Source organism: Gymnoscopelus braueri (assembly GCF_963280865.1).
Source record: "Gymnoscopelus braueri genome assembly, chromosome: 12".
Taxonomy (NCBI): domain Eukaryota; kingdom Metazoa; phylum Chordata; class Actinopteri; order Myctophiformes; family Myctophidae; genus Gymnoscopelus; species Gymnoscopelus braueri.
In genome coordinates, this window is record NC_137614.1 from 35812756 (window position 1) to 35828076 (window position 15321).

At 41.8% G+C, this 15321-nt stretch overlaps 1 protein-coding gene across 4 annotated transcripts in view; it reads left to right on the top strand.

Annotated features, from left to right (window-relative positions):
- Positions 1-15321, top strand: part of ptpn11b (protein tyrosine phosphatase non-receptor type 11b) — a 67634-nt gene that overhangs the window by 45792 nt on the left and 6521 nt on the right. For 2 of the 4 annotated variants that reach the window (XM_080445043.1, XM_080445044.1), the window contains exons 7-15: positions 592-688; positions 1894-1973; positions 3464-3619; positions 6760-6891; positions 8097-8251; positions 10955-11022; positions 11447-11598; positions 13570-13670; positions 15086-15225. In XM_080445043.1, coding sequence (XP_080301169.1) covers positions 592-688; positions 1894-1973; positions 3464-3619; positions 6760-6891; positions 8097-8251; positions 10955-11022; positions 11447-11598; positions 13570-13670; positions 15086-15176 — 1032 coding nt within the window. In that variant the 3' untranslated portion in view covers positions 15177-15225. The remainder of the gene's footprint in view (positions 1-591; positions 689-1893; positions 1974-3463; positions 3620-6759; positions 6892-8096; positions 8252-10954; positions 11023-11446; positions 11599-13569; positions 13671-15085; positions 15226-15321) is intronic. The other 2 variants (XM_080445041.1, XM_080445042.1) reach the window with 1 other exon arrangement.

The window sequence follows — 15321 nt, forward strand, 5'->3', positions numbered from 1 at the left end:
ACCTTTCATTTCAATACATAAAAGTCTGAATAATATCAACGCGCACAGCTTTGGTATTAAATCCATAGAATTAATGCCTCTCACAGTAGCGGCCTCTGAAATATCATTCAACTGTTTTGTTGTTTTTGCTTTGATGAAAAGGGCCGGGGGGAGGGGTCCTTGCCTGTTGAAACCTCATATGTTCAAAACTGTTACTTTTCAGTATTCAAATGCAAAACTATCAAAAGTAGCAGATCTACAAGCTCGAAACGCGTCGCTTTGCGCTGCGTTTCGAGCTTGTGGATCTGACTCTTTTCACGCTTTCGTGTGACACCGTTGCGGCACGTTTATTTACGAAAACAACACATAAAGTTTAAATATGGACATAAGAGGTTTCTGCCGCCGACAGCAGCGATAGGCGGTGGTGGAAAGTTACTTTTTTTCCACAACACTATCATACGGCGAATTATAAATACGCCATTGTTTTTATGCAGTTTCACTTTGAGCTCAGATGTTTTTTTCGAGAACTCCTCTCACTTCTACTTTCACCCCCCCTCCCCTCCCCTCCTCTCCTCCCCTCCCCCTCTCTCTCTCTCTCTCTCTCTCCATCAGGTGCTGCAGCAGCAGGAGTGTAAGCTGTTGTATCCCAGGAAGGAGGGCCAGAGACCAGAGAACAAGAGCAAAAACAGATACAAGAACATTCTCCCCTGTGCGTCACCACTTCCTTTCTCTTCTCGCTCCTACTTCCTGTGGAAAGAATGACACCGATATAATAGTGTGTGTGTGTGTGTGTGGAACATGTTTAACCCATTCAACCCGGGAACGCGTCTTCAGATTTCTTTGGGCTATTCAAAAATAGTAGATCTACTGAAAAATATATATATTCAAAGATTTGCGCACATTTTCACGATTTTTCAAAAAATAGCAGATCTACAAGCTCGCAAGCTCATAGCTTGTATATCTGCTATTTTGGAATAGCCAAAGACATCTAAAATGACAGAGATCCGGACTGAATGGGTTAAGAGGCTTGTAGCCACGCATTGTGATGATGTTTTGATGCCAGTGGTGGCACCAGTGCTGTGTTTTGAGGTACATTGAGTATTTCCATTGTACTTACTTACTTACAGTACTTACTGTAGATACTTTATGCTTCTACTCCATTACATCTCAGACTCAAAGGAAATATTAAACTTTTTACGCCACACAATTTTTGACAGCCTACTAGTTACTTTGAAGATTTTGATTATTAATACAAAACATACATGGACCAATTAAGCCCTATATTTTATACTTAGGCTATTCGAAAATAGCAGATCTATACAACGACTCACATCGCGACCCGTTGAGAGCTTGTAGATCGTCTTGTAGATATGACTACTTTTACATTGGTACTGTGAGTATATGTTGATGCCAATACTTTTGTATACTTTTACTCAAGTCAAAATTTTAATACAGGCCTTTTACTTTTACTTGTAACAGAGTATTTTATAGTGTGGTATTGCTACTTTTACTTAAGTAAACAAATCTAGAGTACTTCTTCCACCACTGTGTGATGCGTCACAGCCGTTGCTAAAATGTCACTTTTAATGTACATGTTTTCCATGCTGGTACAGATGACAGTTTGACTATGGGTTTTCTGTGCGTGAGTGCGTGCGTGTGTGTGCGTGTGTGTGTAGAGACTAGAGAGAAATGGTTGTTTTATGGTTGAAAAGGATTTTTAAAGTTAATTTATGATTAGGAACAGATTGAGCTTGGGGTTAGGATTAGACATTTAGAGGTTAGGTCTAGGGTTTAGGGTTGGATTTATGCCTGATTTATACAGAAATAACAGATCTATAAGCTCCATTTATAGACAGCTTGCAGCGTGTATAGTAATGCACGCGCGTGTGTGTGTGTGTGTGTGTGTGTTTTCAGTCGACACCACACGTGTTGAGATCAGGGAAGCGGACCCAGAGGTGTCTGGTTCTGACTACATCAACGCCAACTACATCAGAGTGAGTCCTGGTCCCTCACTAGACACACACACACACACACACACACACACACACACACACACACACACACACACACACACACACACACACACACACACACACACACACACACACACACACACACACAATGGATCAATATGTGTGAGAGTCATTATTTCATAAAGCAGTGGTTCTCAAACATTTTCATGTATTTGGATGCAGACCTCCATCTGAACATATTTTGTGCCAGGGACCCCCATACAGGACTTGGTGTTGTTTGTGTTGTTAATTTTTTGAAAATAGCAGATCTACATCTTCACAACATGTCATGATGCAACGCATTGTGTGAGCTTGTAAATCTGTCATTTTCAAATAGCCGACGTATATAGGGTTAAAGTTATTAAACTGATTGTGATGCTATTTTAACTCATTTTGCTGGGGACCCCCTGGAGCCCCCTCAAGAACCCCTGGGGGACCCACTGGCATATAAACTGATATCTATAACAAGGTCATCTGGAGCTGCCTGGCTGTGATTCCAGATTGTTTTGGTGTTTTCAGCACCCTCTGGTGGACAGAGTGAGATACGTGCATGCATACGCAGACAGGCAGACAGACAGACATCACAATTACAGTTACAGTTTTCTTCAGCTCACCTCTCAGTGAATACAACCTGCTAGCAAAAGTAGTTAACATAGCATCACAATCATTTTAACCACTTTGTCCATTTATGTGTTGGCTATTCAAAAATAGCAGATCTAGGCTACATCAGTATTTATTTATTTTCATTTTATTTTTTGAAAATAGAATAATATATATATATATCTTTTACATAAATCTTCTCTTCTGGGAGTCTCTGGCACAAAACCTTTTCAGATGGGGGTCCACTGCAGCCAAATACATATCAATTTGGGTGTCCTTGACATGAAACGGTTTGAGAACCACTGATCCAGTTGTGTTGTGCAGTGGTGTAAAGTAACTTAGTACATTTACTCAAGTACTGTACTTTAGTTAAATTTTGATGTATTTTACTTTCTTCAGTACTTCCAATTTTCAATACTTTTACTTCTACTTCTACTTTTACTACTACATCTCAGAGGCAAATATTGTACTTTTTACTCCACTACAATTATTTGACAGCTTTAGTTATTAATTACTTTGTAGATTTAGATTATTATCACAAAACATACATTAACCACCTAAGCCCTGTACATATTTCAGCCGATCTACAATCTCACAATGCGTCGCGAAGCGACGCATTGTGAGATTGTAGATCTGCTATTTTCAAAAGATTTATATACATTTTGAACTTGGGACATTCTGCACAATTTAGTACTTTAACTTTTTGGCACTTTTAAGTATATTTTGACGCCATTACTTTTGTACTTTTTACTCAAGTACATTTTGGATACTGGAATTTTACCCTTAACAGAGTATTTCTACATTGCAGTATTGATACTTTAAGTAAAAAACGTGTGTGTACTTCTTCCATCACTGTGTATGTTGTGGTGCAGAGCGTGCGTGAGGAGGGCCGCCACGTGGACGAGGGCAAGGTGTTCATCGCCACGCAGGGCTGTCTGCACAACACCGTGGCCGACTTCTGGAGCATGGTGTACCAGGAGAACACCCACGTCATCGTCATGACAACCAAAGAGATGGAGCGCGGACGGGTAAGCATCTGCTGCACCCTTTTTAACCCATTAAAACCCCGGGAACGGATATAGTGTAACCACTCGAACCATTATTTTATACTTTTGGCTGTTCAAAAATAGCAGATATACAAGCTCATAGCGCTATGAGTTTGTAAATCTGCTATTTTTTTGAAAAATCGTGAAAATGTGTGCAAAACTTCATATTCACATATGAGTAAAATCGCCCGGGTGCTTTGTTTATTTCTGGAACACAGTTCTTATATGATACAAAAGAATAACGCCATGACCCAGGGGGATAGCGACAGTGAGGATAGACTTCGGTCTATTTAACCCATTAAGACCTGAGGCCGGTTTTAAAAATAGTTTTCTAAATCCAGAAAACAGTTTTTTGAAAAGAATTATACAAAATATTTTGTTCCAGGGACCCGCAGAAGCAAAGATTTGAGTTATAAATGTTCGCTTTAAAAATTTGTATTCAAAGATTTGCACACAATTTCACGAGAAAAAAAAAATAGCAGATCTACAAGCTCACAGCGCGGCACTCGGTGCCGCGCTGTGAGCTTGTAGATCTGCTATTTTTGAAAAGCCAAATAAATCTAAAAATGACATGGATGCGTTCCCGGTCTTAATGGGTTTAACACTCATTTTAACAAAGAAATATCACTCGATGCACCTTTTTAACTCTGAGAGTGTACAAATGTGGTTACATGTGTACACTCTCAGGGTTGCAAATGGATACACGGTAAATGAACACTGGAGGATTTCTGTGTGAGTGGTTATATGAAGTGTCCTATGCTTTAGTTTAGATGATTTATGATGGCATTAGAGTTTATGGCTTGTTTTCATTGCCCACGGTCCTTGGCCTCATGGAAATGTACCAGCATTTTTTTTTCTTTTAGAGGTGATCTTGAGATCATTTTCGGAAGCCACATCTCATTGATCAAAATTAGGTGAACCTCACCTTTTGCTTGTTTTGCGCATATTTAAATGAGAAGATACAGAGTTTGGAACGAGTGTGTGATGAAGGTCAAAAGCTCACGCCTGATGTTTTCTAGTTGTAGTTTAAAGCTCAAAACTCAATTTTTTTTACTTAAGTAAAAGTATTAATACTGCAATGCAGAAGCACTCACATAAGATTCCAGTAATCAAAATTTACAGTAAAAGTACAAAAGTATTGGCATCAAAATATACTTCTAGCACTAAAAGTAAAAGTGCTCATTATGCAGAATGTCCCGTTTCACAAGTTATCATCTAAAATGTATTACAAATCTTTTGAAAATAGCAGATCAACAAGTTCACGACGGGTCGCATTGCGACACCTTGTGAACTTCTAGATCGGCTATTTTCAAATAGCCAAAGTTTAAATAGGGCTGAAAGTGGTTAATGTTTTGTAATAATAATCTACAAAGTAACTAGTAACTAAAGTTGTAAAATAATTGTAGTGGAGTAAAAGTACAATATTTTGTATCTGAGATGTAGTGGAGTAGAAGTAAAAGTATTGACATTTGAAAATACTCCAGTAAAGTACTCTACTGATCTTACCAGGAGATAAAGCCTGGAAAATAAAACCTGCTACTACTAGTTGTTTTCTGTCTAACTGGATATTCTAAACCCACATGACAGATCACATTTCTACTGCTAATCCAAGAGGCAATCCCTGCTTGTCCAGAGGAGATATTATGCTTGTTATCTTCAGGCAGTGCTACTTGTCAACCAGGGTCTACACTTTAACATTAAGCTAATGTGCTTCAGCAAAGCCATCGGCAGGGCATGCAATTAACAAACCTTTCCATCATGACCTTACACATAAATCAGCAACAACCTCAGTTTAGAATAACACCGGGTACCAGGTCTTACTGAGGAAAATATCAGAAATATTAGCAGTTCAAGAATGGAGCCCCGCGGGACCACTGTTAATTTGCTGCTGGAATGAAAAAAAATAATAAAAACAGTAATTTTGGAACCATCTATTCACCTGTTTCCTAGGCTTTCCACTTCCTATGTGTTTTCCACTTCCTGTCGATTTGATCCAATGAAATCCAATTAAACTGGTCAGATGACTAATGATATCCAATGAAATCCAACAGGAAGTGGAAAACACACAGCCTAGGAAACAGGTGAATAGGTTAGTCCAGGGGATCCCAAACGCTTTCAACTTGAAACCCAAAAAGAGAAATGGGGTGTCTCCCTCTCTGCATAGTAAACGAACTAGCGTCTGTCGGAACAAAAGGTGACAAGAAGGGATACAAGGAGAGAGCAGTGCTAGGGGCTGAGGTGGAGTCTGAAGAGGGTAGATTTCCCAGAAGGCCTCTTCTCTACCCACTCAGCTACGCCCCCCCCCACCTCCCCCTGAACAAGTATCCTATGACTGTTAAGCTGATTGCAAAGCTGCTTGAGCTGAGCTGGTCGTTTAAAGGGTCTTAATACCCATCACCACACCCACACTAGAGGGCTGTCACCATCAGGACTATTGACTTTATTGTCAAATAATTGCGATTAATGACTTTATTGTGTTTTGGGGGCATTGAACAATGAAAGCATTACATTTCTGTTTTCCTTTTTATGCTTTGTAAACTAAAATGGCACAGGGCAGACATGACAAGTAACTTAAATATAAAGAGAAATGACGGACAATGACCAGAACCACTAATCAAAATAAATTATACTCATTTAATGCTGAACCCTGCTGTAAAAAAACCAATAAACAAAGTTAATTTTTTTTTTTTTTTTAAAGATTATACTAGGCCTATGTCCAAAACGGGGCTTATTTCATAATGTTATACTTTAACCCATTAAGACCTGAGGCGATTCTTAAAAATGTTTTCTAAATCTTAACAGTTTTTTGAAAAATATTTTTTGAAAAATAGCAGATCTACAAGCTCATAGCGCGGCACTCGGTGCCGTGCTATGAGCTTGTATATCTGCTATTTTTGAATAGCCAAATAAATCTAAAGTGACACAGATGCGTTCCAGATCTTAATGGGTTAACCGATCTACAAGCGGCTGTTTCCACAGATTAATTCACACAGATCGATTTGAAACGGATCCTGATGATTATGCTAAAAAAACTATTGTGACGTTCGACCAGGCGATAATGTAAGTTTTTTTGTATAGGCCTTATCCCACAGTGTGTCACTCTCTATCTCTGCCCCGTTCAGAACAAGTGTGTCCGCTACTGGCCCGACCTCAACGCCACAAAGGAGTTCGGGAAGGTGGTGGTGAGGAACGTGGAAGAGCGGCCGGCCCAGGACTACATCCTGAGGGAGCTGGAGGTGACCCGTCTGGACCGGGTAAGAAGGCGGCCGTGTGCTTCAATCCACAGCCCGAAGAATTTGCCTGATAATAGCCGATCGCGATCGGCCATTTTCGATGAGCTTACGCCAGTGTTTCTCAAACTTTTTCATGTCAAGGACCCTTAAAGGAGAGATCCGGACATTTTAAGTGTTATCTTTGATGTGTCGCTAATCACTCACCAACATTGAAAGGGACGTTGAGTTATTCCAGAGAGTCCCCTGTCGTCCAGTCTGGCGACCCCCTCCGTTGGCATAATGGGAGCCCGTGTAAGAGTGAAAATCGTCTATTATAACCGATGCAAAGTTCTTTTTTTCTCTACTACTGCTCATCGTGGAGTCTCATGATACTCAAACATGCACTGAATGTCGCGCACGAGCTATCGTTCGTGCAGAACGAGATGACGCTGGTTGCTTGTTTCTTCCAAAGTTTCCGAAGTTTGCCAAACATCTTCGATATTTTTCTAATATTTTCAAAAATAGCAGATGTACAAGCTTGTAGATCTGCTATTTTTGAATAGCCAACATATAGGATAAATGGATAAAGTGGTTAAAATTATTGTGATGCTATGTTAACTACTTTTACTGGGGACCCCATGGAACCCCTCCAAGGATCCCTGGGGGTCCTCGGACCCCACTTTGAGGACCAATGAGCTTTGCCATCATTATGTGGAAGAAGTTCTTCAGTGAATCATAAACTAGATAAAAACACACAGTTGGTCTTAAAAAGTATTTTATGCTTGAAATGACCATACAGTTTCCTGTTGATGGTATAGACCAGGGGTTCTCAAAGTGGGGTCTGGGGACTCCTAAGGGTCCTTGAGGGGGTTACAGGGGGTCCCCAGCAAAAGGATCGGCTGTATCCTTTCACAACATGTCACATCGTGACACACTGTGAGCTTGTTGATCGGCTGTTTTTGAAAAATGTTGACAAAATTGTTCTCAAATCTTCCCTTATCTTGGGTGGCAGGCCATCTTTTCAAATGGGGATCAGTGGCCAAATAATACATTATCAATTGATTTTCCTGCTGACATTCCTGTGTTATTTGGTAAAGAAGAATTATTAGCGAGAGCAGACGACACACTCTAACTCAATGGTTTTCAAAGTGTGGTCCGGGGACCCCCAGGGGTCCTTGAGGGGGTTCCAGGGAGTCCCCCAGCGGAAAACCCACTGCTCTAACAACTGTACCATGTTTGACCTGCAGAGGGAGCATGTGAGGTACATCTGGCATTACCAGTACCTGAGCTGGCCGGACCACGGTGTGCCCAACGAGCCCGGGGGGGTCCTCAGCTTCCTGGAGCAGGTCAACCGCACACAGAGCGCCATTCCAGACACCGGGCCTATCGTGGTCCACTGCAGGTACGAGCAGGAGGTTAGCAGAGAGTTAAATGAACACCATAGGGCAGAAAGGAGACATCTCCCGTCAAGGCTTTCTGTCAGAAAGAGGGGCGGAAAGGGGGGCTGCCCCCTTTCCTTCAGGGGCTTTCTGGCAGAAACGTTTCTGGCAGAAAGGGGGCTTTCTGACAGAAACCTGTCTGTCACAAAGTAAGGTTAAAATACCGTGCAAAAACAGGTTGGAGCGGCGAGGTTGGTGGCCTAGTGCAGCAGTTCCCAAACTGGGGGTCTTGACCCAAATTATTTTGGGGGCTCCCCAGATGGCGTTGCCAAGTTTTCTGTCAGAAAGCCTTGACGGGGACGCTGCCAGTTTAGGACATGCAAGGTTCTGCCTGTCATACTCTGCCCTGGAGAGAGGGTAGTTTACCAAAAGGCACTAGAAAAAACATTAAAAATACTAAAAAAAAACCGTTTGAAATCATAGCAAGACAGAGTCCATGTAAATGCCAGAAAGGTGTGTTATTGACAATAGTGTTCAGGAAAAACACCACAAAGAATGAATGTGTATTTACAAATGACTAATTAGTGTGGTTGCCCGAATGGGCAACCAGACTATTGTTATAGATAAAGTTTCGATGTAGATAAACAATACTTTAGACCGCATCTCCTCCCACAGTTTTTTTTCCCAATTTAGTGCCATATGTCAAAATGACCGGCCTCACCGGGAATCGATGGCTATCATTTTGCTAAGAGATTGGTTACATAGTTTAATTTATATTGATTTATTAGTGCATTAAATTTCCCCATCCACTTTAATGGGAAAATGACAAAACTCCCATTCAAGTATTTTTTTCTCAGAAACCGTAAGGGCTAGGGTTACAACACTTGGAGGGGAGGTTCATAGTTTATTGCAAAATTATTTAAAAAAATAGTTACACAAGTTGGCCTCATGGTGGCGCTATAACAGTCCACTTTACGTTTTGGCCTATAACTCTTGAACCGTAGGTCGTAAAATCAAAATGTATTTTCCCTGGATTCCTTGGGTCACTACGCATCTCCTCATATAGGCCACACCCATTTGCGTCTGGATAGATTTTCCGCCATTTTGAATTTTCCTCAAAACACACTTTTTGCTCCTTTTCCTAAAAATGTTGTCCAAATCTCACACAAATCGGTACAGGTCATCTATGGACCCATGCGATAAAACTATCCAAACGGCATTTTGATAATCTTTACCGTTCGTCAGTAATTGGCTTCCAAAGTTAGCGGGAGGAGCCCGTTTTACCAAAAATGCCAAAAATCACAAACGAAACGTCCAATCGATCCCAAATTTGAATCACATGTCGAGGGTGGTTTACTCAACGAATCCCCTAAAGCATTTCCACTTTGACCCATAAGGGGCGCCACAACTCTGCAAAACGTAACCGTTTGATGCAAAAACATGATTTTTGGGGGGATCACTCCTCTCAAATTGAAAAGCAGGTGATCTCAGGAGTGACATGACGATGTCATTGGCCCGCTACATTTGTGGGAGGGACTTATTTATTTTAGTGGGAGGGGCCTATTTCTTCAAATCAAAACGCCATGTATCACGAACACAGGATCCAATCAGCACCAAATTCGAATGGTACGTCACGCGACCTCCGACGGTATTCCTCCAAGCGTATTCCTCAAGTCCGGGTGGTGGCAACCCGCGACCGGTGTCGGCGCAACCACACTTTGCAATTGCCCTGAATTGCGACGCGTCTAGTTCACATTAGTCTGCACCACAGCCCTTCACTAACTGCCTAGGCAGTGTGTCAGATATCCTTCTTATAAAAGCTGGTATGGTCCACCTCCCAGTGGACCATACCAATCTTAATTGAATCCTCAATACAACCAAAACTGATTATTCCTCATGACCAAAAAACATTACAACTGCATAGAAGTCATTAAATCATCCACACAGTACCCAAGGTATATAATTAACAACCCTAGTTGGTATAATTAAACCTAGTTGGTATTGTGCAGGTAAGGATGGACTTAGTATGCTCCGTACTCTCAGTCTCAGGCACTATAAAAGGCTAGCCTGGTATCCAGACTGATTGCTACGTTCTGCAGGTTTCCGCCGAATGTAGCGACCGTCAGTCTGGATTCCAGACTAATAAAAGGCTGATGCTACACTTGGGTCCTTTCCCACTGCCCAGAACTCCTTGTAGCGCTGTGGTAAGAAAAGAAACGGAGTCAAGCATATTTCAAAATACCATGGTCTGCAACACTTGAATAATAAAGGTGTGATTCCAAACTTTAACCACGTGTTAATATTGTCTCCGCCAGGCCGAAGGCATGGTGGAGAGTATGTTTTACCCTCCGTGTGTGTGTCCGTCTCAGCCAAGCTAACATTGGTCAAGCTTCACGTGACACGTGACAATATGTAATATAAATAGGTAAGACAGGATTAATCAGGAACAGTACTCGCCTGGCGGAGACCTGTGCTCCGAAGAGCACATTTTCTAGTTATTTCTGCTATACGTTGGGAAAGGGCTAGCACAGGAAACATACTAAATGTTCAATGTAGTCCAGTGTGGGGAACCCACCAAACTATCCTTAGCATGCTACCAGGCTATTGTGTGTGTGTGGTGTATTGTGTATTGTTGGTGATGTAGATCTATGTACTGTAGTGTCGGTGGCAGGGGTGAGCAACGATACAGAACAGGGTTTGACATTTTGTGTCATTTGTCTCTGCAGTGCAGGCATCGGAAGGACGGGTACCATTATCGTCGTCGACATCCTAATTGATATCATCAACCGGCAAGGTAGGGACAACTACGCATGGAAGTGTTGGTGCACAATCATAATAACACATCATGTTAATACAACCCCTAAAGCTATATATACTTTGTCGTAAGACTTGTGTTGTAAGGACTGTTGATTCTATAGATCCGGGGACCCCCAGGGGTCCTTGAAGGGGTTCTAGGGGTGGTTCCTAGATAATAGTCGGGAACCAAATGGACCCTTACTGGTCTGTAACTCAGATAGTGACCAAATGGAGCACAAGCTTGCAAGGCGTTGTGAGACAAAGTAACTTGTAGCTAAATGTTTCAAATAACTGTAGTGGAGTAAAAAGTACAATATTTGCCTCTGAGATGTAGTGGAGTAGAGTAGACCACTCCTGTCTGTACTTATATTGTGTGTGTGTGTGTGTGTGTGTGTGTGTGTGTGTGTGTGTGTGTGTGTCAGGTCTAGACTGTGACATAGACATCCCTAAGACCATCCAGAGGGTGCGGCAGCAGAGGTCCGGCATGGTGCAGACGGAGGCTCAGTACAAGTTCATCTACATGGCGGTGCAGCAGCACATAGACACCGCCCAGAAGAGGCTGGAGGAGGAGCAGGTTGGGAACGATAGAGTTATAATATATCTAGAGGGCGGACTGCCCCGCCCCCAAGCTATTCATTTAGATGAAAGTTGCTCAGTGGCGTTTGAAGCACCCGGAAGTCTGCCGGAAGTACCCATATTGGGTCCATTAGAGCGGCCATATGAGCAGGCGCACAAACGGTAGATGCACGCGCAGTAGCATTAAATTAAATGCGGAAGTGTTGCTATCCCAGATTTGACCACCAGGCGACGGCCGCTTCACTCTTCTACCGTGGCTCTGGGGGCTTGGTTGGGACCCAGTACTTCAAACTCCATTAAGATTATTTCTTTATTTATTTTAAAAAAAATGAGTATAAAATAGCAGATCTATAACCTCACAATGTATGGCAAATTTGTGACGATTTGTGAGCTTGTAGATCGGCTATGATTCTTCTAATATGCCACCAATGTACAATGAAGTAAAATACAGAGCTTAAGTGGTTAATCAGATTAGAATGTTTTTGTCGATTCGTTAATGAAAAAGAATATTAAAAACATTAATCTGTTTCGCGATAATTCAGTTAACCTAAATGAGCAAGATGAAGTCAGTTACTTGTTCTAATGTCAGCTTCAATATATTTTGGGTTAATTTCCCAGCCCTCGTACATAATTACATTGTAGAACACGTGTTTACACAGCAGATGACCGTAGTAGACTATTCCTAGACAACACACAAAGTTAAACATTGAAGCATATACTGTATGGTGGAGCAGAGTGTGTGTTGCGTGTACCTCATGGACCCGGTGGACAAATGTATGTTTTACTGCACTGGTTCTCCTCCCCACGTGGGGTCCAGGGTGCATGGCCTGGCGGGGGTTCCCCAGTAAAAGTAGTTAACATGGCATCACAATCATTTTAGCCACTATATCCATTTATACGTTGGCTATTCATTTATACGTTGGCTGTAGGAGTACTGTCCAAAAATGTGTTTTGCACAAATCGGGCTCCTGGTGGCGCTATAACAGGCCCATGTGAAATGTGGGGCAGAGGTTCTGCTCTGGCATCCAGGGAGCGTGTGTGCAGTTTCACTACGGTGCCAGAGATTAGCTGTTCACAGACAGAATGACAGACGGACGGACGGACGGACAGACTGAGCACTCCTGCAAACTTTGGAAGCCAATCTTAGCCAATCAGGATGGAATATGAAAAATCTGAAATACCCGTTTCATTTAATGACTATAGAGATACTGTGTACCGATTCGCGTGATTTTAGGACAAATTCTGTAGGAGTTCTGTGGAAAAATGTGTTCTGCAAAAATCAGCCTCCTGGCACTATAACAGGCCCATGTGAAAGATTTGGGCCAGAGGTTCTGCTCTGGCATCCAGGGAGTGTGTGCGCACAGTTTCGTTGCAATCAAGCCTACGGTGCCGGAGATTAGCTGAGATTAGCCGGAGACGGCCGGACGGTCAGTGTGCAAAACATAGGCTTCGTCATGCCTGTCAGCCTGGCGGAGACAATAAACATATTTTTTAAATGTAGGAAACAGAAAAAAATACAAATACCCATACAAATTGGTTCGGCGACCCAAAGATGGGTCCCCCCCCGACCCACTGTTTGGGAAACAGTGGCCTAAGGCATGTCAAACTGCGGGTCCTTGAAAGGTTGAGAATCACTGTAACATGCACACAGAGCAGATGTAATGCGATCATATCCACGTGTCTGTATTGTGTATAGAATGGGCCGGGGCTTGTTTCTCACGTGTACCCGACACAAAGACTTTCAGTAAAACTTCCTGAAATAGATTCATTTCTATGAAAATGGATCAAATAACACTGAGGCCTTTGCTGTGTATGCTATGACAGTCAGAACAACAAGTCATAAGCACTGACTGTACCCAACTTTTAACGTTGTCATGTTTTTAAAGGTGTTTTTCCCTGAAACACACGTGTTCTTTGCCTCCATAGAGCGCATGTTTACCGTTGTGTTCTCCTTGTGCTGACCTTGCAGAGAAACAAGACCAAGGAGAGAGAGTACTCCAATATCCAATATCCACAGATGACCAACTCCAGGTCCAAAACCAGTATTGCGCCTTCTCGCTCCCCTTCTGTGTGAGTACCCACTCCCGAATTGGGGTCCGGGGACCCCCAGGGTTCTTTGAGGGGGTTCCAGATGGAGATTTTATCTCCAGCTGAAACGGCACGGCTTGAAAATAAACTTTAACCCATTAAGACCTGAGGCGATTCTTAAAAATGTTTTCTAAATCCTTACAGTTTTTTGAAAAAACAAACAAAAAAAACAAAAAAATAGCAGATCTACAAGTTCATACTTGTGTATCTGCTATTTTCTTATAGCCAAAGAAATCTAAAGTGACACAGATGCGTTCCAGGTCTTAATGGGTTAAAAAAACTTGTTAGAGCATTTTCAGCCAATTCAGTTATATTGTGTATGTCTTGTGAAACCGAATATATATATATATAATCACATGCCATTATAAACTACTAAGATTTACTTGCAAAGCGAGTATATTCTGTCGTGAGCTCGTGGGCAGTAAAACCTCACAAGTTGTGAGCTTTTAGATCTGCTATTTTTGTAATATAATAAGTAAATTACATGGGGCTTAAGTGGTTAAACTGTGACAACAGCTTCAGTATTCCAACACTCCCAAGTGTCTTGAACTGTGTCTGTGAATGCACAAACAGGCATTATTATGCAAAAAGAACAATCTAATCCATTAAGTAAATAACCAGGTCTCTCGCGTTACGTAACGTAACATGGAAAAGTAATGTGAGCTTCAGTCCTACAACATATTATCACGTGTTCCTTGGTGTTGATGTGGTGTAGATATGGTGATAGGCACGTGATGCCGAAGCAACATTGTCAGTGTAGCAAATTCCACTCATGTTAAAGACCGTTTTAGATATCATACGGTTTTAGAACCATCCCAAACCAAACCTGGCATGAATTTTACTTTGTATCCCTCATTTATGATGGCTTTTGCAGTGGTAGGAGAAGTACTCAGATTTATTTTCATTTTTAGATTTGACCTAAAAAGCATTATTTTACACTTAGGCTATTCAAAAATAACAGATCTACAAGCTCATAGCGCGGCACCGAGTGCCGCGCTACGAGCTAGTAGATCTGCTATTTTTGAGAAATTGTGAAAATGTGTGCAAATCTTGGGAGTATATATTATTTTAAAGCAAACATTTGTAACTAAAATCTTTGCTTCTGGGAGTCCCTGGAACAGAATATTTTGAGATGGGAGACTGTGGCCAAATACATCATTTTGGGGATCCTTGACATAAAAAGGTTTCAGAACCACTGCTTTAGAAACATAGTTTTTTTTTTCAAAAAACTGTGATTTATAAGACATTTGTAGAATCGGCCTCAGGTCGGAAAGGGTTAAGTCAAAAGTATCAATAAACCTCTACCAACCTGCCACTCCGGACATGAGTATTTTAGACTGAGCAAAAGGGACATTATACAGTAAACTGATGTGTTGTCTGTGTGTGCTGGCATGCAGGGTGACAACAAGTGACGAGTCGTGTGGCGTGTACGAGAACATCAACATTAAGAGCCCAATGTCGTCTGTGAGCAGTAACACCAGGAGGTGAAGAGACCACCGGGGGACGTCTGCTTCTGTCTCTCTCTCTCTCTGCCTGTGTGAGTGCTTCAAGTCACATTTATAAGTCATATCACCTAGCTTACATTTCCAATCCTGGTGTTTTGGAGCATAAAGCCTGAGTGTTATTTGGTGGC